This window comes from Amblyraja radiata, chromosome 7 (genome assembly GCF_010909765.2).
Source record: "Amblyraja radiata isolate CabotCenter1 chromosome 7, sAmbRad1.1.pri, whole genome shotgun sequence".
Classification (NCBI taxonomy): domain Eukaryota; kingdom Metazoa; phylum Chordata; class Chondrichthyes; order Rajiformes; family Rajidae; genus Amblyraja; species Amblyraja radiata.
In genome coordinates, this window is record NC_045962.1 from 16,178,818 (window position 1) to 16,203,748 (window position 24,931).

Genomic DNA, 24,931 nt, shown 5'->3' on the forward strand with positions numbered 1-24,931 from the left:
TCCATACACCCACCACCCTTTGTGTGAAACAGTTACCCCTCAGATTCCTATTAAATCTTTTCCCCATCACCTTAAACCTCTGTCCTCTGGTCCTCAGTTCCCCTACTCTGGGCGAGGGACTCTGTGCATCTACCTGATGTATTCCCCTCATGATTTTATACATCTCTGTAAGATCAATTGTCAAACCAATTCTCAGTCCAAACTAGCATCCAATTCTCAGTCCAAACACCCATTCCACGTGCTGTATTGTTATTGACTGAACCCCTTGTACAGGTTCTTGTGGAAAGCCTGCTGAAAGTTTAAATACGCCACATCACATAAAGAGAGTTTAGACCATGTTCTTTCTCCTTCAGCTAGTTTTAGTGAAATTCAACTAAAAATCTCAAATAGCAGACTACATTTAATACAAACACCAGATTACTTGTTTTAAATATTTTGTTTTAGGTCAAAAATAAAGTTGTGAATTCTTTGGAGTTCATGAATCTAAAAACACTCTCATTTTTGAAAATGTATTGTTAATTATGTTATTCTTCATATGGATCTGACTTTCATGAAAGTTATGATTATTAATGTTTAATATGCAAGACCATTGGAGACTAATGAAGAATGGAGAATTATGTTTTTTTTTAAATGGCATTGTTAACATCAGCTGTTTCCATAGATAAAATCTATTATTCATGAGTCAAAATATGATCCATTAAGCTTGTGAAGATTTATTTGCTGAATAATGAGGTGAAGTGGTTGTCTTGTCAGGATTGTTGTATTTAACTGGATCATCTTCCTACCTTTGGGAAGAGCACACATTTGTGTGAAACATTTGAGATGACAGCTCCCTCCAGTGGGTGGACTAAAGATTACTGTTACCAATACAGCATTGCTTGTTGATCGTAATGGCCTAAAGCTTACCAACTCAAGGAATTTTTTTAAAGTTACTTCCCAATGTAATCATCAAATAAATGTTAAGATCAATGCCCCATGATTTCAAAGCTTGTCTTGATACCAACACAAAGTGCTGGAGTAACTCAGCGAGTCAGACTTCACCCTTTGGCTGGATCCCGACCAGAAACGCCACCTATTCATGTCCCCTGGAGATGCTGCCTGACTCGCTAAGTTGCTGCAGCATTGTCTGTTCTACGCAAGATTACAGCATCTGCAGTTCTACACAGGATTACAGCATCTGCAGTTCCTTATGTCCACATCTTGCCTTAATATAACTCTGCAATTTTAGCTTGTTTCATCCTGATTGCATGATTGGATTGGGTTTTCATTTAGGGTTTGTCTCAAAAACAATATTAACAAAATTCTTCACCATCAATGTTTTTCAGTCTTGTTAGAAATGGCAAATTAACTATTTTTTTAAAATAAAAAGCAATCTCATAATTTGATACAGCATTTTATTAATAAAATTATCAATTTAACAATTTTGTTTTCTCAGCACTAACACAATTGCTGTACAATTTAATAAGTTTATAATTCTACAGAAACAATCACAAAATATCAACACGCAAAAAGCCACTACAAAATCAATTAGTTTTTTTTTACATACTGTGTTAATTAAATAGACAGAAGGCACTAACTATTTTACAAATTGTACAAATGCAATATCCTATCTATATCTGTGCAATAATGAGTCAATCCACATTACTGCCCATTCAAACATTCAGATTGCAATTCGCTATGATTTGAAGCCCATTTATTGAAAGGAAGGAGGTTTCAAACCATGAGCATGAAATTGTTCAGTTTTTTTTTAATCCTTCTGGCGTAAAACATTCTTCAGATATCCCTTGCATTAATTTCCTAGATGTGCGTGACTACCTGCTATCAATTATTACATTTGAGTTCCTTTGTCATCTAAGTCCCTCTCTTACATTCAAGTTGCCTTCATATTGAATCTCCCTGCAGCCCTCCCCACCACCAAGACTATACTGTTTGTATTTTGACTCATTGCTCCTTTTAAGAGTTATTTTCAAACTCAAATCTACTTCCCTTTAGCAATATGCAGAAAATACTGCTGAGATTTTATGATAAAGTTGTATTCCAAGATATTTGCCTATGAAATTTCCAATTCCTTTTAGGTAATATAAACAAAGAGATGCAAACTTTAGAAACGGAATCTTTGTGTTATGGAGTAACCTGTGCATAATTTGCAACTCAATGTTAATGGCCTAAATTTTGTGGCACGATTCCACTTGCCTTGCATTGGAAAACTGACAGTGAAAAGATATGCGTGTCTGAATATTGTTAATGTAAAAATCACTAAATTTGTGTCATATTTCACTCCAGGTGCTGTGTAATCAAGGAAATTAACTGAATTGATGAAAGTTTTAAGTATTAAAATTTAAAATGAGATCTTGCAGTAAAATAATCAAAAACTAGCCTGCATTGTTGCATGAGGTCTCATGGTCAGTAAGAGAACATTAAACCACAGTTACTGCTTAGTGAACCCATCCATACAATATCTGATTTTGTAGATTATTTGTAATTGTAATTCTCTCATCAATATCATAAATAATTTTTATTTTATTTTTTCAATAAAGTTTATTTATGACATTTTAATGTCTGCCTCTTATGATGTTTCATTATTTAGTACTGTAAAATGTTAAATATTTCCTTTTTGTTCTTGAGAATTATTGTAATGTGATTCGGCTAGTCAGCCACTGGATTTCAAGGATCCCTTTTCTGAAGGCAACTAATGTCTGAAAAGTGTACAGCATATCTTTGTGGACAAATTCTCTCAATATCAGCAATGAGTCCTAGGTCTGAATGCTGTCAACTTCAAAATCCAGGCCGCTATTTTTTTTTCTTCTTTCTTTGCCTCAGAGATAAATGGATCTTTTGAAATGTTTAACTTGTAATTTAAGGTCATAAGGAATAGGAGTAGAATTAGGCCATTTGGCCCATCAAGTCTACTCCGCCATTCAATCATGGTTGATCCATCTCTCCCTCCGAACCCCATTCTCCTGCCTCTCCCCATAACCTCTGACACTCGTACTAATCACAAATCTATCTATCTCCGTTAAAAATATCCACTGACTTGGCCTCCACAGCCTTCTGTGGCAAAGAATTCCACAATTTACTTTGTGTCCGAGTGTGAGAGAAGCAGGTGATGTAGCCTGCTTTAGTTTTGGCAAACTTTTAAATTGAAATATCTAGCTTACACCTATTGTTGATTCTTCATTAAATACCAGAGAAAATTCTAAACCTAAGCTTGCCACTGAAACTGGAAGATGACTGTCCTCAGAATATTTAAACAGCAAATTGGATTCAGAGCACCCAGAACTGAACACTAGAAATTTTGAAATGATACATTAAATATTTTAAGTGAAAAACGGCACAGGTGTATTCCTAATCCATATTACCATCGTTTAGGTTGAAATATAGATATTACCTAGCTCGTTAAAAGGTGGCAGCTTCCTTTGATCAGCATCTCGGGCACATACTTAAGGGATAACCAAAATCATTTTGACAGATATACTCTGAACACCAAGCAGCATCCCTGCTCCAAAATGGCAAGACATTCACATAGGCTCCAGTTTTTTTTTTTACATTTTCATTCAGAGCTGAATGAGATGTTTAAATAAAAACTTTCACTGTGACAATTTGTTTCCTGGGTGCACAGTTTTGTCTATTGTAATGACATCTTGGTTTGTAAGTGCAATGCTTGTTTCATCCTGAATTAATATATTGTGAGAGCTCAATACAGGTTTTGAAAAAATTGAGGCAAACATTGAGCATTTTGGATAGACTTTCATATGTCCTTTGTATATGAACAGGCACTTGCATCTGCTATTAATATTCCAAATACATAAATAAATCATGGTAGTACCTTGTCATTTCTGAAATATACGTTATTAGCCATTAGTGGCGTATCGATAATGAGGGCATACTGTGAAAACAATACATTCTCGAACATTTTTCCTCTGCCTTGTTTTCGTTTTAAAGTCCACCAGAGAAGGCCGAATACATTGCTGTTAAATGAAGTGCTTTGTGATCCTTAAGCTTAATCAAGAAACGTCTTTCTGACTTGGTTGGGCACTTGTTTGGTGAGGGGAAGTTGGGCTAATATTTGGGTTTCCATTTCCTGGTAAGGGGATAAAGTTCCTGGGCACCTCTGGCTGGATGACCCCTTTCTCTTGGTTTGTGCTGTCCATCTCATCCAGATTAGAGGTAGCGACGGGGACTTGTGTCTTTGCTTGCTTGCTGCCAGCAGATGAAGTTTCAGACTGTGCTGAGACTCCTAATGGCCAAGGGTCCGGAGATACTGGGGTGTCGTTAGCCTCCTGCAATGAAAATATAAACATAAATTTATATTGTAGCTGGCAATGAAAATATAAACATAAATTTATATTGTAGCTGACAATTTCAAATTGCAGATAAACGGATAGATATATATTTACCAAGGTTCTCTCCCATTGAGTTAATATGTTTAGCTATTATAGTTTATGAAATGTTGACATGACTGGTACTTAAAGTACAGTTAGATGAATCATAATTTCAATCGCAACCTCATGCAATATGAATGTACGGTTATTATATTTGAACAGCTTTCTTGTTAAATCTACTGCCTACCAAACAGCAGATTTTAGAAGCTATGAACCAGTGCACCCACTGCATTGCCCTCTGCTGTGGGATTGAAGCTTTTACAGTGGTTATTTTGTCACAATGACAGTGCACATCCATTCTAATTCTCCTCTAAGGCTCTGCAAGGGAGTCACAAGTAAATTGCTTTTCTTGTTGGCTCTGTAATTAAATTTGAATTGTTCTGACTACTCCCATAAAATTATATCAACAAATCCATTTGAGAGGAATTCTTAAAGGCACTCCCATTACATCTCAAAACAAAATTATATCAGTGTAAAAATCCCCACATTGTTTGTCAGGGCCCTCTTTTATTTTGCTTTCATTCACCAAAACATACAATAAAAAGGTTTGTAGATATATTAGAACATTTAATGCATTTTCCCTGATGACCATTCATTATCATAGTTGATTAGTATGGAGAGAAGGCAGGAGAATGGGGTTGAGAGGGACCGATGGATCAGCCATGATTGAATGGCAGAGTAGACGATGGGCTGAATGGCCTAATTCTGCTCCTATCTGTTATGAACCTACCCATTGTGTGTGCAGACCAATATATTTTCTGCTAGAAATTTGTAGTGAGAACTCGAAATGAGCAAAATTTAAAGTTACATCCCCACAGGTGTGAAAAATGGATTGGACATTGACAAATCTGGTCATTACGTATTATTGTATAAAAGTTGGTGGAGTTCTTCAATGAACTCCAGGCCACAGTGAAGTATTGTACATAATCCGCTGTGTAGCATCCTTCAATCAGTGACAGGAGCTGCTCTGCCTGATTGGCTTACCAAGAGGACAAGATGATTGTGACAGCACAATGCAGGAATGGGATGCCAAACCGCCGGGTGGGTTTTGTGCTGTTCTTTGTTCAAGTTATTCAGGAAGGGGAATTGAAACCTGCGAAGATAGCCTTGTAGGTGGAGCAGCTGTCGCGTCCTCAAGCCGACTACCCACGTGGTAAGTGGAACCTTGTCCCTTCTGAGTAAGCCCTGGGTGGCACAGTCACACAGCCAGTGAAGTTGCTACATTCTCTCCAGCAACCAGGATTCAAACCTGATCTCCGAGTGTGATTCGTACTTTCTCCCTGCGGCTGCATGGGTTTGCGTGTGTTTCGATGACCTCCCACGTCTAAAAGTCATGCAGTTCTGGCCAGGTTAATTGGTCAATGTCAATTGCTGCTGGAGGGTAAATGAGTAGACGAAACCTGGGGGAGTTGATGGCAATGTGTGGGGTGAATTGATTACAGAAATAAATAGTGCGGGAGTGGGTGTTTTCTCTGTGAGCTGGCTTAGATCAAATGTGTGAAATGGCTATGTCGTAAAGTAACCTGAAAAAAAATGTTGCCAATGATCTGGAAGTTGCCTTTATGTGAGGCATCCAGTTGCCTACTGACCACTCAGCAGATGTAGCAAAGCTTTTCCACTTCCCTCCTGTGTCACATTGTGACGCAATGGCATCTCTTAGATAGGATTGCTGTCAGTTTTCAATCAGATTTACAGCTGAACAACTCCAGGCTTGCCAAATAGAGAAGCAGCAGTACCAACATCTCCAACAAGGCTAAACTTTGCGATTTTAAACAACTCTATATTTTCAAAGTTAGTTTATTGTCACAGGCACCAATTAAGGTACAGTGAAATTCAAATATGTTGCCTCCGAGCCTTTAGGTTCTCTCCCAGGCTTAGGCAAGTCCTCTACTTTGTGCATTATGTTGTTGCTATAAAGCAGCTACCACACCTTCAGCTGACCAAAACAACTGCTGAAATACGGCAAGGAGATGTACATAGGGAGAGTCAGGCTGGGTTATTTCCCAGCACGTAATTCAGACCTATCAAAGTTGTGAAAGTTGTAGGTTAATTGGCCTCTGTAAATTACCTGGAGTGTGAAAGTGGGGTAATGTAGAACGCATGTGAATGGGTGATGGATTATGTCCGACTGTGACCCTGTGGGTCTAGGGGCCTGTTTTCATACTGTCTCTTTCAAACCATTCAATCAAATCTATTAGTGGCTAGGGTGTATGGCTGTTCAGAGAGAGATGGGGTGGAATGAAAAGGAACTGCACCATTCAGCTTCAGGGTGAATGATTAAAACTTGTACTTGGAGTCATACAGTGTGGAAACAGCGCTTCAGACCAAACTGACCAACCTGTCCCATCTACACGAGTCCCATCTGCCTGTGTTTGGTTCATACAGTGCCCCCCCATAATGTTTTGGGACAAAGACCCATCATTTATTTATTTGCCTCTGTACTCAACAATTTGAGATTTGTAATAGAAAACAATTGGTTAAAGTGCACAATGTCAGATTTAATACATTTTGGTTTTACCATGTAGAAATTATAGCAGTGTTTAAACATAGTCCCTCTCATTTCAGGGCACCGTAATGTTTGGGACACAACAATGCCATGTGAATGAAAGTAGTCATGTTTAATTTTTTTTGCATATCCTTTGCTTGCAATGTCTGAAGTCTGCGATTCATGGACATCACCAGTTGCTGGGTGTCTTCTCTGGTGATGCTCTGCCAGGCCTGTATTGCGGCCATCTTTAGCTAATGCTTGTTTTGGGGGCTAGTCCCCACAGTTTTCTATTCAGCATATAAAAGGCATGCTCAATTGGGTTCAGATCGGGTCACTCAAGAATTGACCATTTTTTAGCTTTGAAAAATTCCTTTGTTGCTTTAGCAGTATATTTGGGATCATTGTCTTGCTGTATTCTAAGCCTTATTACCAATCCCACATGGTCTCAAACTTTCCTCGTTCTATAATTTGCTCCAAACCTATAATATTTTGGGTTATCTTCCTTTTCTGACCATTTGATTGCTGTTAAATTTAAGAATCGTTGAAATTTAAGAATCCATGCCTCAGGTCAAGGAATTCCCTCCCCAAATCTCTTTCATCTTATGACACATTGCTCAACGCCTCCCTCCTCAAATATACCTTTGATCATATGTGTTAGTAACTCTGCATTCATATGTGTCAGTAACTCTGCATTCATAATTGTCGAATAGTGCTTCCACAAGGCCCAGCAGGATATTTTGCAATTTTAAGACTGGAAAATATTTTGAAATTGTTAATAAACACAAAATGACAGATTATATTTTGAAGTTAAGATGTGACCTGCAGGGCAACTTACTCAGCTAAAAATCGGCTGCAGTTTATTTCCAGTGGAAACACAAAGACTGCAAATGCGAGAGTCCATAGCAAAAATAAATGCTGGAGGACTCGGGCAAGCATCTGTGAAGGGATGTTTTGGGTCAAGTCCCTTCCTATGGATTGAAAGAGTGGAGGGGAGATAGCCAATATAAAGAGGTGATGGGGCGAAATTTGACACAAGAAGTGGATCCAGTTGAAGAAGGGTGGGTTTGTGGATAATAATAATAATAATACATTTTATTTATGGGCGCCTTTCAAGAGTCTCAAGGACACCTTACAAAAATTTAGCAGGTAGAGGAAAAACATGTAAGGGGAATGAAATAAATAGTAGAGACATGACAAGTACACAAAGTAAAGACAGAATACAATTCAAAACACAATATGAGGCAATTAATGCACAGATGAAAAGGGAGGGGGACGTGGGGCTAAGGATAGGCAGAGGTGAAGAGATGGATCTTGAGGCGGGACTGGAAGATGGTGAGGGACACGGAATTGCGGATCAGTTGGGGGAGGGAGTTCCAGAGCCTGGGAGCTGCCCTGGAGAAGGCTCTGTCCCCAAAACTGCGGAAGTTGGACTTGTGGATGGAGAGGAGACCGGCTGATGTGGATCTGAGGGACCGTGAGGGTTGGTAGGGGGAGAGGAGGTCAGTGAGATATGGGGAGGCCAGATGGTGGAGGGCTTTGTAGGTGAGGATCAGGATTTTGTAGGTGATCCGGTGGGAGATGGGAAGCCAGTGAAGTTGTTTGAGGACTGGAGTGATGTAATGCCAGGATTTGGTGTGGGTGATGAGTCGGGCGGCTGCGTTCTGGACCAGTTGGAGTCGGTTGATGTAGGTGGAGCTGATGCCAAGGAGAAGTGAGTTGCAATAGTCCAGTCGGGAGGAGATGAAGGCATGGATGAGTCTTTCAGCAGCGGGAGGTGTGAGAGAGGGTCTGAGTTTGGCGATGTTGCGGAGATAAAAGAAGGAGGTTTTAATGACATGGCGGATGTGAGGCTCAAGGGAGAGGGTGGAATCAAAGATCACGCCAAGGTTGCGGGCCTTGGGAGATGGGGAGACAGTGGTGCTGTCGATGGTGAGAGTGGGGTTATTGATTTTGCTGAGTGGCTTTGGAGCCTATGAGGAGGAATTCTGTCTTATCGCTGTTGAATGGATGGAATCAGGTGGGGAAGGGATGGGTAGAGATAACAACAGAGGCGGGACATAATAGGTGTTGGAGGATCTGGGTGGACAAAGGGAATGAGGTTGCAGTTCAAGCAGGCAGTTCAAGCAGGCAGCAATTTATTTTCCTTCCCAATCTGTAGGAGTATCATTATCAAGTACACCTTCAAATGCCTTTGCCGTAGATATGGGCAAACTAAGCTGAGAGCAAGCACCTGGTTCAGCTTATGACACCTGGCAGTTTCCAGCATTTTATTTTTTGTGTAGACAATCACAGTTAACACATTACTTGCTGCTCAACAATAAATTAATAAGCACAATATTTTAGTCTTGGTAACGGAAATTTGCATACGACTGTTCCCGATGTTGGCAGAGTCCAGAACCAGGGGCCGTAGATTACGAATAAGGGTTAAGCCATTTTGAACAGAGATGAGGAAAAACGTTTTCACCCAGAGAGTTGTGAATCTGTGGAATTCTCTGCCTCTGAAGGCAGTGGAGGCCAATTCTCTGGAGACTTTCAAGAGAGAGTTTGATAGATCTCTTAAAGATAGAGGGGTGAAGGGATATGGGGAGAAGGTAGGAATGGGGTACTGATTGGGGATCAGCCATGATCACAGTGAATGGCGGTGCTGGCTCAAAGGGCCGAATGGCCTATTCCTGCACCTATTGTCTATTATCTATTGCCTAAGTTCATTAATTGTTTTGAATCAAAATTAAGCAAAATGTAAACAAGACTACTGTAAAGCCATGAAAGAACATTAGAAATGACGAAGGTCCAACAGACCCTGCAATCTTCTCCACTCAATAAAACCTCTGATGATATTCTACTTCAAATCAATTTTTTTTCCCCGGTCTCAGATCCCCCTTGTGTTCGAAAACCTATCGACCTACATTTATGTACATTTAGCAACAGCAACGGCACGGAATACCAAGGTTGCACACATTTCTACTGAAGAAACTTCTTGTCTCATTTTGAGATGCCTAATCCCGTAATGCATGTGACATTGTAGAGTCACCACATGGGAGAAATCTATTTGAGCATTCAGCCTGTCAAGCTCCTTCAGAAGTGTTTAATACTTCAATTAGATCATCGTGCTTTTCTTAAAATTCAGGGGAATACAAGCCTAATTATAGGCTTTGCAGAACTCCAAGTGCACATCTACCTATTCTCCCATAACAAGCTTCTATGGTACAACCTCCAATAACTCCCACAGATTTGCCAAATGATTTCCTATCATCATTAATCAGTGTAGATTCTATCAAATGGATTTTCTAAATGCAATGTTATCATGCCCCAGTACCAGCCTAGCCTCACTGCACACCACAAACCCTAAAAATACAACTCCATTAAACAACCCTGGAAAATGAAGGCCATTTTCATATCTTAATAGTCATCACTCAAATAGAGGAAGACATAATGATGATAGGTTTGCCTTCAGCTCCAGTGTAGCAACAGAGCCATTGACCGTCTGGTGAAAACATGGATGCAGGAGTAGGCCATTCGGCCCTTCGAGCCAGCACTGCCATTCAATATGCTCATGGCTGATCATCCATAATCAGTATCCCGTTCCTGCTTTTTTCCCCATATCCCTTGATTCCGTTAGCCCTAAAAGCTACATCTAACTCTATCTTGAAAATAACCAGTGAATTGGCCTCTACTGCCATCTGCGGCAGAGAATTCCACAGACTCACAACTCTCTGGGTGAAAAAGTTCTTCCTCATCTCGGTCCTAAATGGTGGGCGGCGCGACTCTCGTCAGCAGCGGCCTCTGCAGTCCGTCTGCGTTTTTATTATTTTATGTCTATGTTTTTATGTAGTTTTTGTTATTTTTTGTTGGGGTATGTGTGTGGGGGGGTGGGGGTGGTGTGGGGGGGAGGGGGTAACTTTTAAATCTCTCCCTGCACGGGAGACCCGACCTTTTCTTTGTCGGGTCTCCGTTGTCGATGGGGCTGCAACGAGGAGCGGCCTCCAACAGGAAGACCGGGCGCTCTGGTGCCGACTACTCACCTCACCGTCGCGGAGCTGGCCGAGTCCAGAGCGGGTGGAGTGGTGGTGGACGCTGCTGCGGCCCGACCTCCGGAGATTCGGAGGCTGCAACTGCGGGTTTGGCGGACAGTGACACCGGGAGCCCGCGGGTCCCTGGAGGGAGACCGCTTTTCGGGGCTTCCACAACGGCGACTTCTCCCGCCCGAGTTGCGGAGTTGAAGAGCTCCTGGAGCGGGGCCTTACACCATCGCCCCGCGCGCCTTGGAATGGCCGCGGGACTCTGCGAGCGCACGCTGGGGGCTCTAACACCAAGACCCGGTGTGCGACCCTGCATCGCCCGGCGTGGCTTTAATGGCAGCGGGACAATCTCCATCGCCCGCCGGGGGCTTTGACTTTGACTCTGACATCGGGGGGGAGAGTGCAGTGGAGAGATACGTTTTTTTGGCCTTCCATCACAGCAATGTGATGGATGTTTATGTAAATTATGTTGTGTCTTGGGTCTATTTGTTTGTAATGTATGGCTGCAGAAACGACATTTCGTTTGGACCTCAAGGGGTCCAAATGACAATAAATTGAATTGAATTGAATTGAAAATGGCCTACCCCTTATTCTGTTATAAACTGTTACCCCTGGTTCTGGACTCCCCCAACATGGGGACCATTTTTCCTGCTTCTAACATGTCCAATCCCTTAAGCATTTCATAAATATGAAAAATATTATATATGTAAAGAGTGTTTGAAGATCACCCCTCAATCCCTGTCCAATGAGGCAATGGGAATCCCGGCCATCTTGTTTGATTCAGAGTCATGGGCTACCTACAGCAGTCAGTGGAAACACATCATCAACCCTCTGCAAAATGCACCAAATCCACAGGCAGGATGTGAATCAATTAGTTTCCTCTCTTTGACCAACATACCCCAGCATTGAGGTGGCTCTGATTGGTGGCCAGTGTCATTTTCATATCCCATAGTTAAATCTCAAAACAGACACTGAACTCTGGAGATCACCAGGAGATCAGAAAAATTAAAAATAAAATGAAGGATGTTCCCATAGCCTTGAACGCTGTGGTGGCGCGCGGCTGCGACCCGACTCCGGTGGATGGTGACACCGGGAGCTCGCAGGTCCCCGGTGGGAGTGCTTTGCGGGGCACCGGCAACGGCTACTTCACCCGCCCGAATTGCGGGGTTGAAAGTGACCTGGAGCGGGGCCTTACATCGCCCGGCGCGGCTTAAACAGCCGCGGGACTTGCTAGCGCCCGCCGGGGGCTTCAACATCAAGACCCGGAGCAGGGCCTTACATCGCCCGGCGCGGCTTTAAATGGCCGCCGACTTGCTAGCGCCCTCCGGGGACTTTGACATCGGGAGAAGAATGGAGAGCAGGGGAGAGACAAGACTTTGCCTTCCATCACAGTGAGGAGGAGATTCACTGTGATGGATGTTTGTGTAAATTGTGTTGGTGTGTGTCTTGGTTCTTTTCTTGTATGACTGCAGAAACCAAATTTTGTTTGAACCTCGTGTGAGTTTCAAATGACAAATAAATGGTATTGTATTATTGTATTGCAAATGTAACATTCTCACAAAACATGGACATTCTTGGCCTGTGACAGCTCAAAATGGTGATGGAGCATCCACAGAACAGGCTGAGAGAAGTTTGAGCTTTCTTAACAGGAGCCTGTGGAAGCCAAGCTTCACTAGTGGGAGGAATACACTACCTCCCGACCTCCCCGGCTCCCCAGACCCCCACCTCCCTGGCCCCCCACCTCCCTGGCAAAATTCACCTGTAGAATATGATGCTGAATAACTGAATTTGACTTTGCGATCTTTGCCATCTCCATAACCTGATAAAGGGCGAACACGACAGTGACCCAAGGTGATGAACTGATGGCCCAGGCTGGTTTTGTAACATCTTCCTGCTCCTCTTGGTACTTGGTCTTTTTTAGAGGGAGTTTACTTTCAAGGTGGGGCACAATGCTATCCGAGTGATGTTGTACGAGATCGATGGTCGCTATGGGAACAGGGCTAGATGGAACTGGAATCCGTTCTGCCAGCATCTTCTTTTCTATAAAAGTCAAAAAGAGACAAGATGAAAAGCCATCACAGGCACACCCATTTTATGAATTAAAACATTTAACATTCTGCAGCAGAAGATCATTTGGCAGGTTGAACTAAATTGGCTCAATAGAAGCAGTTAACTTCTACCATGTTACATGTTTAAGGGGCTGTCTCACTGCGGTGACCTAATTAGCGAGTTTAGGAGAGTTTGAAAAAGTGTCATGTTGAAGACCTCCTTCGACTATGTTGAAGACTAGCTTCAACTAGCTTCGGGAAAATTGGACACCGAATAGTGGAGAGTGAAGACGACCTCCTTCGACCTCCCTTTGACTATGTTGAAGACTATCTATGATTATCTTCGACTACCCTCGATTACCTACGAATAACATGCTGACCCACTACGACCTACTTTGACTAAACCTACGAGTAAAAAAATATCGTTTTTTTTCCATGGGACCTTTTTTTACTCGCGGGCATTTTTCAGCATGTTGAAAAATACGTCGCGACCTAGCTGAGGCCTCGTTACGCGGGGACTACTCCCGAGCATGGAGGAAAGTTACAAAGACCTCCTAGGACCTTGTGTCGATCATGCTGCGAGTACGAGTCGAAGGCAAACTCTTCTAAATTCGCCAATTAGGTCGCCGCAGTGGGACAGCCCCTTTAGCACAAGAATCCCACAGCAAACCTCGGCCCCTTTATCAATTTATCAAGCACAATAAGATGCAGGGAAAAAAAAATCAAAGAATCTGCAGGTGTTAGAAATCTGCATGATTAAAGGAGAAAATGTTAAAAAAAAAACACTTTTTATTTCTGAACAACATGGTATAGGAACATGTGGTTTAGGAAAATAATGAAATGTAATACAATTATCGTTTGTCATAAGACAGCAACCAGCAAATCAAATAAAGAGGTCAGGAGCGATTTCTTTAGAGCTAATTAGAGCTAATAATGGCACAGTGACGCAGCTGGTAGACCTCCTGTCTCACAGCACCAGAGACCCAGATTTGATCCTGACCTCAGGTGCTGTCAGTTGTGAATTTGCATGTTCTCCCTATGATGGCATGGGTTTCATCCGAGTCCTCTGGTTTCCTCCCACATCCCAAAGACGTGCAGGTTTGCAGAGAATCAGGCTTTGTAAATTCCCCCTAGTGTGTAGGGAAAAGCTGCGAAAGTGAGATAACATAGAACCCGTATGGACGGGTAGTCAGTGCGGACTCGATGGGCCGAAAGGCCTGTTTTAATACTACATCTTTCAATCAATAAATCAATTTTTGCTGCCACTTGATAACCGTTTAGTCTGATGCAATGTTCCTCTGGGAACTCCAGATAGCAGCTGGGACCAGTCCAGCAACATGAGAAATCAGCTGCATTGACAGGAGAGGATGTTTCCACTAGTGAGAGAGTCTAGGACTAGAGGTCATAGACTCGGAATTAAAGGGCGTTCGTTTAGGAAGGAGATGAGGATGAATTTCTTTAGTCAGAGGGTGGTGAATCTGTGGAATTCATTGCCGCAGAAGGCTGTGGAGACCAAGTCAATGGAAATATTTAAGGCAGAGATAGATAGATTCTTAATTAGTATGGGTGTCAGAGGTTATGAGGAGCAGGCAGGAGAATGAGGTTAGGAGTGAGAGATTGATCAGCCATGATAGAATGGCTGAATGATGGGCCAAATGTGGTAATTCTACACCTATCGCTTATGATCTTGGGAAAACCAGCCTCACTGACGTCCTGTTCCCACTTACACTTTGGTCGAATGAAAAAACAAAGGGATGGAATAACCGGTTCCTCCATTTTAAGATTCTATACAATGAACCTTCTGCCAGAGACCAGCTGAAAAGTTGGATGGAGAAGTGGCCGATGGATTTTAATCCTGGCAAATGTTAAATGATACATTTTGGGAAGGGAAATAAAGGAAGGAACTTAGTGTTTAAGGGAGGGGTCCTTGGGAGCATTGAGGAATCTGTCAGCATAAGTGGCAGTACAGGTGTTTAAGATGGTGAACAAGACAGTTAAGACGCTTGCCTTCACTGACTGTATGTAAAGACTGGGATGTCACCTTACGGCTTTATAAAACATTGGTTAGGCTGCTCCTGGATTTAAGAGTATTGCATGGAGTGAGTGGGGCAGGGTGGAGAGAGGTTGAGCGATTCAAATGCTCATTTAGAGAGGTGTGGGAGCAGGAGGAGGGCTGGATGTGGGAGAGGAATGAGGAATGGGAGAGGCGGGCGAGTGGGAGGGTTGTGGAATGACAGGAATCTAAGAGCTGAAGCGAGGAGTGTGTGGGAGCAGGAATCAACTCAAGCCATGTCAGGTTTATTGTCATAAGGTTATAAGCGATAGGAGCAGAATTAGGCCATTCGGCCCATCGTCTACTCCGCCATTCAATCATGGCTGATTTATCTCTTCCTCCTGACCCCATTCTCCTGCCTTATTCCCATAACCCCCGACACCCATACTAACCAAGAATCTATCTCTGCCTTAAAAAATATCCATTGACGGCCTCCACAGCCTTCTGTGGCAAGAACTCACCACCCACTGACAAAATAAATTCTTTCTCAACCCCTTTCTAAAGGAACATCCTTTAATTCCGAGGCTATGACCTCTGGTCCTAGACTCTCCCACGAGTGGAAACATCCTCTCCACATCCACTCTGTCCAGGCCTTTCACTATTTGTGTACGATGATGAGCAGGTACAATTAAAATGTGGCTTGCAGCAGCATCGTAGGCACGTGGACTCAAACAAGACATAAAAACATAACGTACACAAAGTCTGCAAGGCAGGAAAAGAAAAACTGCAAGGAAATCAAGTCAGTGGTGTGAACCATAATTAAAAAAACAAGTCGATGGCAGTGCAAGAGTTGGCTCCGTTGCCAAGGTAGGATTCAGATTATGGTGTAAGGTCGGTTCAAGAACCTGGTTGTAGGAAAGCAGCTGCTCCTGAACCTGGTGGTGCGGGATTCAGGCTTCTATACCTCCTGCCCAATGACAGGAATGAGCAGGGGGCATGGCCCGTAAAGGCAAGACGGTGAGAGAGTGCAGAGGGGTAGAGAAAGAGAAAGGGCGAGACAAAAAGAAGGGGAAGATGGATGGATAGGACAAGAGCAACATATTTGTCGGACCTGGAACAATTGATTGAGGTGACACAGGAAAGCAATGGATAATATTGAATTGCAATTCTAACTCATTTAGCTTGTGATCTTACTAATAAAAGTGTGATATTGATAAGTACCTTCATCTTCATCAGGCACTGCCAGCCACTGAATTAAGGCAAAAAGTAGGAGAATCACCAAGGAGGCCATTCCAATGCCACGGAATGTTTGTTGAGCACCTGAAACCCAGAATCACACAATGTCATATCTACTTCACTCATCAATCCTAATACACAGGAGAAACACCCAGTAATGAGCATTGAAGTCAAATGTGGTAATCCTCCAGACCAAATCACACTGCACTAAACCCTTTGAATTCAATTGGTATTTTAGATTAGTTCATTATTTGCTGCCGCAATAAGAAATAATTAAATTATATAACTTTTTACAGCACTTCTCAGATTGCTTTACATTGACATACACTACATGTGTCGGTACTGAGAAATGCAACAAATAATCTGCATTTAAATCCACCATTTTGTACACCTCTGCAAACAGCGGCATCATGACAACCATGATGATCAGAACATTAGATAGCTCTGAAGAATGGTCACGACCCGAAACGTCACCCATTCCTTCTCTCCGGAAATGCTGCCTGTCCCGCTGAGATACTCCAGCATTTTGTGTCTACCTACCATTAGATAGTTCCACTGTTCTAATTCAAAGTAGCAATAAAGGGTCTGAGAGAACTGCCAGGACTATGGTTTTATGCTTCATAATAAAAGCAGCATTCTTCCAATTGGAGTATCAGCCCTGGTCTCTGCACTTGTTAGCAAGAAGGGACTTGAACTGATAATAGAGTCATAGTGGTACTGAATGGAAACCGGTCCTTCGAACCAACTTGCCCACGCCAACCATGAAGCTCCATCTATACTAGTCCCATCTGCCTGCAGTTTGCACATATACCTCTAAACCTTTTCTATCCATGTACATCTTCTAAATATTGTGATAGAACCTCCCTCAATTACCTCCTCTGGTAACTTGCCTCATATACCCATCACCTTTTGTGTGGTTAAAGGTGCCCCTCAGGTTCATATTAAATCATTCCCCTCTCACTACTGTATGTCCTCTGGTTCTTGATTCACCTACTCTGTGCAAACACCCAACCGATTCCCCTTTTTATCTGAATAACTGGCAAGAACCCGGCCAAACAGCCCATGGCTGACCAAACACTATCCTGGCTGTCAATTATAAAGATGGGCGGGGATAGTGCACGAGGATAGGGGCGGATGAGTCAGGGGTGGGGGAGATGTGTCAGTGCTGGAAGGGGAGAGAGAGCGATAGGAGGTGAGAAAGAGAGGAGATGGCACAAAGCTGGGTAGCAGTGTGAACTGTGCGGAGGATGCTACGAGGATGAAGGGTGACTTGGACAGGTTGGGTGAGTGGGCAGATGCAGTTTAATGTGGATAAATGTGAGGTTATCCACTTTGGTGGCAAAAACAGGAAGACTGATGTGGATTAAAATATATTTACTTCCATCCTGATCCCGGGCTGTGAACGGAGATGCGGGCGGTGGGTTCCACTGCCCAACAGGTGCAACGCCTCCCCAGTTACACCTCCTCAACGGTGGTCCCTGTCCCTTTCTGTCCCGCCTTAGACAATCCCAGGGCAATCCCTCCGCTTTCGTCTACATTCAGGCGGTTTAATGTCTAACTGATTGACCCCTCCCTCGAGAGATTAGTTGGAAGTGGCCAGGACACTGAACACTGAACACTTGCAGGCAAATAACATTCATTCCCCGGGACGGCAGCGCGCGCAGTGGGAAACACTTTGACCCAGGAAGTGCCGGAGATAAAATGGCTGCGAAAGTAATTTTCGAGAGTACCTACATCAGCTGATCTGGAACCAAATATCTATCCATTCCCGTCCATTTTGAGTTTCTTTCTGTTCATCTCTCCAGTTTAATTATTCTATTCCTGACAAAACAACGCGCATTCTCTCTTTGCTACAAGAAATTTTGCGTTGTAATATTCTACTCCCTTGCAAGGAATTGCCCAAACGTTATTTGCCATCTCCCTGTGGTAAAGCCAAACGCCGGGAACTTCACATAAAGCAGAGAAACAATAACAAAAGTAAACGAAAATCAAACAAAATTGTAGGTGCTGTAAGTGCAAAAGAAGAGCAGAAAATGCTGGGACCACCCAGTGGCATCTGCTGAAGGGGAAAGACAGATAATGTTTCCGGTCTGAGAACCTGCGTGAGAACCACTGGAAGAGACGAGGTAGTTTTGAAAGCTATCTTCTATGCCACAAATCCCCTCCTTTTCTTGTTGATTTTTCCAAATGGAACCAATGATGAGGAAGTAGAATACTGCTCCCACGTGTCTATTTCGTTAATTAACCATATCTAAGCAGGCACCTTTGAGAAAGCATGGAAACGGAGGGCACAGAGTGGAATTGTAGATAACAAAAAAGTGAGAGTCCGTGTTGGAGAATGCTTTGCAAAATCTACCTGGTGCTAATGTGCCATGATGTATTAATTATTTATAACCTACTTGCATCCAATGCACGAATTCCTGGTGCGACCTTCACAAAGCCATCAGAGATGCCGAGATACAATTACAGACCAAGCTAGCGATCCAGACTAACCGCACAGACACTGTTGATTGTGGCTACAAAGTGAAACCGAGTAGACTCACTGGCAACAATACCTCCCTCTCCGATGAGCTCAGTCCATTCTGTGCTTACTTGGCGCAGAAGGCAGTGAAATGATGTGAGCCGCTCTGACAGCCCGTACACTGCAGCAGTCACTGTTGTGGAGGTCAGATCCGCTTTTCCCGAGCGTGAACGTGTGCAAAGCCATTGGTCCGGATGGAGTCCCCAGCTGCATCCTTAGGACCTGCATGCAGCAGCTGGCAGGAGTATTCGTGGACATCTCTACCCTCTCCCAATACAAGATTCCCACCTGCTTTAAGAAGGCAACCGTCATTGCAGTACCAAAGAAAATCAAAGTAGCGTGCCGTAATGACTACTGTCGGGTGGCTCTGACATCTACCGTTATGAAGTGCTTTGTGGTTCATTATGGCACACCTCCAACCACTATAGACAGATTCTTGATTAGTAGGGGTGTCAGAGATTATGGAAAGAATTAATGATATTCTCTCATCATGCGGAGAAAAAGGTTAAGAGGGAAAGATTGATCAGCCATGATTGAATTGCGGTGTAGACATGACCGGCCAAATGGCCTAATTCTGCTCCGATCATTAAGAACTTATGAAGGCAAATTTGATTCATTGCAATTTACCTACCACCGCAAATGGTTCATGACAGACGCCACTTCATTGACACTACACCCATTTCTGGAAAATCTGGATAATAAGGGCATCTACATCCTACTTATTGCCTATAAGCTCTGCCTTCAATACCATAATTCCAACCACACTCATATCCAAACTCATGGACCTAGGACACAGCATCACCTTCAGCAGCAGCTGGATCCTCGGCTTTCTGAGCTATAAATTGCAATCGGTCAGGACAGGTAACAGAATATCTGCAATAATTCTTAACACTGCTTCCTCGCAAAGCTTCAATCTCAGCCTCTTACTACACCCCCTATACACTCATAGCTGTCTGGCCCTGTTCTGTTCCAACTCCATTTGCAAATGATATCACTGTGGCAGGCCTGATCTCAAACAATGGCGAGACAGACCACTTTTAGGTGCTGAGCAACATGTTAACAAGACAACAACCTCTTCCTCAATGTCAGCAAAATGAAGGGGCTGGTTATTGGCTTCTGGAAGCTGGGTAGAATGCATGCCCTGGCCTGTATTAATAGTACTGAAGTGGGGATGGTGGAGGGCTTCTAGTTCCTAGGTGTAAGTGTCAACAACAATTGGTCCATTCAAAGGTACACAAAAAAGCTGGAGAAACTCAGCGGGCGCAGCAGCATCTATGGAGCGAAGGAAATAGGCAACGTTTCGGGCCAAAACCCTTCTTCAGACTACTTTCTCAGAAGACTAAGGAAGTTTGGCATGTCTCCCACAACTATTATTAATATCTACAGGCACACCATAGAAAGCATCCTATCTGGATGCATCACAGCTTGGTCTGGTCTGCTCAAGACCATATGAAATCGCATTGATTTGTGAATGCAGTCCCATCTATCACACAAACCTTTACATCTCAACCTTTACATAAAGGTGCACCTGCCATCACCCGGTTATTTTAATCTCCCTGTCCACAACTATTTGATAGTAGAAAGATGAAAGTCCATTATGAACCCAAATAATGCGCAGATAGATATAATTTCTTTAATCCTGAACTCTCAAATTTCTAAATGCACTACAAGTTAAAGAGGAAGGATTTGAATTCTTCGTAGAGGTTGCTTCACATTTTACTTCATCCCTGCAGTATTTATCAAAGCTACCTCTACAATAAATGCACATCTTAAATATTTTGGCTTGCCTCATCGCCATAATACAATTGTTGAAATATTAAGAACATTGTGTATATTTTCATCTGAAATGCCAGGACGTGCCTGGTTTTAGATTATGCAGAAACACACATTGCATTACACAGTGATCCCAAAATACTATTCAAAGTCTGAAAATCCAAGATTATATAAAATAATTCACAAACTAATCACGTTGCCCTTGGTTATAGATAACCACTCAGTGATGTTTATTATCAACATTTAGTTTTGCATTGACAGCCTTTCTTCCAGCTCCTTTGTTAATTTAAGTAGTTTGTGGCTCTCTCAGCAATATGGAAATCTTAAACAAAACTTCACCTTGGCTTTAATGCTGAAGGTGCTCTGCAGACAATGACCACACACCAGATGCATAAGCATGTCTTTTACAGACCTTGTAGAAGTGACTCGAGTCAAGAACCCAGGTCAAACTCATCTTGGTCAAGTCCCACTGAACTGTTTAAAAAACACTTTCCTTGGCCCACCAGGTTGTTCTTAACATGTTGTGCAGATTAGATTATTTCACAGATATGGAAATGTAAAATGGGGAAGGATGACATCATTTGTTATTGCAGTGTAATAAGTTGCAAAGGAGGACCTCAAATTGAATTAACTGGAACAGTTTTAATAGGAGAGGAAAAAAACCACAAATTATTCTGTTTAACTCTTATTAGTTTTTTTTTGCCTGCCATTTCACAAGTCTTTCACCAAGATTTCAATGTTCACCTGGTATCATTCCTCAGTGAGCATTTCTAATGGGCAAGACTGGAAAGTAATTGCTAGACTCTGTGATTAGACTTTGCAGGGCTGTCACAGCTGAGGGTGATGTCATTTTTGCTTGCGATTCCCCTGTACATGTATTCCTATAGGAATTGTGTAAGAAGGAACTGCAGATGCTGGATTAAACCGAAGATAGACACAAAAAGCTGGAGTAACTCAGCGGGACAGGCAGCATCTCTGGAAAGGGTAACGTTTCAGGTTGAAATCTTTTTCAACTCCAGCATTTTGTGTCCTTCTTCCTATAGGGATTGTTAGATAGCGATCTGCAATGTAATTCCAATATGAAAACTTCCAAGAGAAAATTGGATGTATATTTAAAAAGGTCAAGTTTGCGAGGGAAGTCAATCCTTAAGGGTGGAGATAAAGGGATAGTTTTACCAAAGGACTGCTACAGGCACAATAGAGTCAATGACTCAATGAACCCATATCTCACAATCCAGCCTCTCCTCACAACTGTCTTGGATAGATCAACTAAATGAGCAGGAACTGACCAGTGACTTGGGGATTTTCCTAGTCAATCTGGCTCAGTAATGGTTTTGGCAACGCACTTACTTAGTGAACATGGTCATTTTAAGTTGATAAAAAATGTAATAAAAATGAACTGCAGATACTGGTTTTTACCAAAGATGGGCACAAAATGCTGGAGTAATTCAGTGGGTCAGGCAGCATCTGTGGAAAAAATGGATATGTGACGTTTTGGGTTGGGATCCTTTTTCAGACCGATTGTAAGGGGGGCAGCTAAACAGCACAGGACAACTTCGGGCCAGCAATAGATGACATCAGGCAGGGTGGTTCCGATAGGTCGATTGTAGGCTAGGGATGGTGTGATCCCAAGAGGGATACATCGTTGTGAACGGTGGAGCCAACTCCCCTTTCCCCATCCCTCCATTAACAGTCAGTTAACCAGTTCCATAGTCCATAGTCATAGTAATATTGGAATATTATATGAGCATTTACTCCTGCATTTTGTGTCCATCACTTTAAGTTGATATTTTGAAATAGATTGTCATCAGGCATCCATCCATTATTGATCTATTCTAAGAAACTCCTATTTCTATCATTATTCTAATTCAAAATATTATTTTAACATTTGGAATATTATTGTACAATATTACCCTTTAATATTTCCAAACGCACCATATGTATATATTTTTTTTAAGAAGCATCAGAAAAGTTAATTTAGCAGAGGCAAGATGTCAATTCGCAAGGAAACAGCATGTAAAATAGAAAGATGTTTGATGTCAACAACACTGAATGTTAAATTAAGTAAATTCCCCAGTTGTGAGAGAATGTATCTGTACAAATTTATTACAGTACAAATGACACTCCAATTCCCAAATTAGTTGAAGCATGTCAATTTGATGAATATTTGAAGCATCTTGCGGGCAAGGTAATTAGAGTAAAAAGCTGCTTCACCAAATAAATAATGAAGAACTCTCCCAGCTATTGTGGCACAGCGGTAGAGTTGCTGCCTTACTGCACCAGATACCCAGGTTCGATCCTGACTACGGGTGTGCTCTGTACGGAGTTTGTACCTTCTCCCCATGTGACTTGCGTGGGTATTCCCCGGGTGCTCCGGTTTCCTCCCACATCCCAAAGAGGTACAGATTTGTAGGTTAATTGGCTTAATTGTAAATTATCCCTAGTGTGTGTAGGATAGTGTTAGTGTATCTATAAAAACTGAAAAAACTAAATATGCCTGTACGAGTTATACATGCTATGACTTACCAAAGGCGTTCACCATTACTCCTCCCATCATAGCACCACAGCCTCGGCCCAAACCCAAATGGAGCCCTTGTAGAATTCCTTGAGTAGATGTTCTTAACGCAGGAGGAACAGCTGCACTCAGATAGGAGATGCATGCAGCCCACACTGCTGCATGGGTAACACCTGCAAACAAACGCATCTTGTCAACATTTAACAGTTTCTAATTAGACGCTGTGGTGATTGCAGAAAATCATTCATGGTTCAGTTAATCAGACATGCAATACTTTGCACATTTCAAACAAAGAGGCATCAGAAACTCAAGTCACCGAGTCATTCAGAAAGGAAACAGGCCCTTTGGCCCAACTGGCCCATGCCGACCAAGATACCCAACTACACTAGTCCTACACCTGCCTGTGTTTGGCCAATATCCTCTAAACCTTTCCTATCCACACACCTGTCCAATTTTTTTTTATGTCAAAGGATGTGATTCATAGAAATTGGATATCACCCTTCTTTGTTGTTGCGTGCACATCTCTAATTGGATTCTCAGTTTAAATTTGTTTTAAATCACAAAACAGACCAAATGTACATAATGGGTCAATCCTAGATTCTGTTTCAGAAGGAAATCTGCCAGCCTTACACTGTCCGTCTATACTTGAAAACCCACCAATGTAGCTTCCCCTCAAATGCCTCTCCAGTTTAGATCAATAACGGATGGACAATAAATGTTGGCATTGCCAAAGATGTCCAACCTCCACGAATAACTAATAAAACAAAAGGCCAGTGTAATTTGAAGGATTGAGGCGCAACTGGGTGCAGATTGCAAACATTTGCTGCATAACTATCAGGCTGCCTGTAACTCCCAATACTCAAGATGTCACCTCATTGCGAGTGAAATTAAAGTTTGTGAACTCATCCCGGCTCCTCTGATGCTACTGTGAGCAGTAGATTGGGATGCATGCGGAAATCTGTCGCAGCTGCTTGTAAAGTTCCCATGGTGTGGAAGCTGAGAGAAACGTGACTTTGATCTCCATAGGGAGAGAGATCCAGTCACAAGAGACGGGCCGAGTGCCTTTCCATAATTTGGAATATTTCTGAGATGATACCGTTGAAAAATCAGAAGGCTGCAAGTAATTGCTAATCACAGGTCCAGGTAGGATATGGTGTCTCTAAATACTCATCTCAATGTAACCACTTCATAGGTAGCAGGTCTTTATTTCCTGCCTGGATGTCCTTGAGCCACCCTATGCTGTAGCCACATCTTCAGTAATGAATTGCTACCAGTCTGTCACCATGGGTTGAGTATCTCAGCAGCTAAAAGCCAAGTAGCACTTTTCAAAGTGCTGGAGTAACTCAGTGGTCAGACAGCATCTACGGAGGGAATGGACAGGCAAAGTTTCGGGTCAAGGGCTTTCTTCAGACTGGAGTCTCGTCCCAAAACGTCACCTATCCTCACCCTCCAGAGATGCTGTCCGACCTACTGAATTACTCCACCACTTTGTGCTTATCTCAAGATTTGAGAATCTACAGTTCCTTGTGCTTCCAAAGTAGCACTTCTGTTGGTTTAAACACACTCTTGTAAACTTTGGAATGTAACCACGTAGCCTGCAGTCATTTTGGAAGCTGCCCTGTAACGTATCCTGATAAAATCCGTGTTGTTTTGATTGGACAAATGCAACAAAACAGCATGATGTACTGAGGGCATTCAATGAATGTTGGAAGTTGCACCCAAACACTTCACTTTATCTCCGCAAGGGAGGAATTGTGCAGAACTAGTGATGTCGTTAGGTGCGTGACTAATATCGGAAAAACGTCACCGCACTATCTCAACTCAAGAAGTCTGGACCAGTGCGTGCTTGAAATGGTCACCAGAGTTAGATTGTTTTGAAGTGCAAGCTGTGCACAAAAATACAGGACTAATGAATCCAATTTCTATGCTTATGGCTTACTCCCATTTTATACAGAG

At 42.5% G+C, this 24,931-nt stretch overlaps 1 protein-coding gene across 1 annotated transcript in view; it reads right to left on the minus strand.

Moving 5' to 3' along the window:
- Positions 1-1,377: 1,377 nt before the first annotated feature.
- mfsd6 (major facilitator superfamily domain containing 6) overlaps positions 1,378-24,931 on the minus strand; it is a 61,697-nt gene continuing 38,143 nt past the window's right edge. The window contains exons 4-7 of the mRNA XM_033023761.1: positions 22,987-23,148; positions 16,152-16,250; positions 12,649-12,929; positions 1,378-4,280 (exon numbers count right to left, since the gene is read on the minus strand). Coding sequence (XP_032879652.1) covers positions 4,005-4,280; positions 12,649-12,929; positions 16,152-16,250; positions 22,987-23,148 — 818 coding nt within the window. The 3' untranslated portion in view covers positions 1,378-4,004. The remainder of the gene's footprint in view (positions 4,281-12,648; positions 12,930-16,151; positions 16,251-22,986; positions 23,149-24,931) is intronic.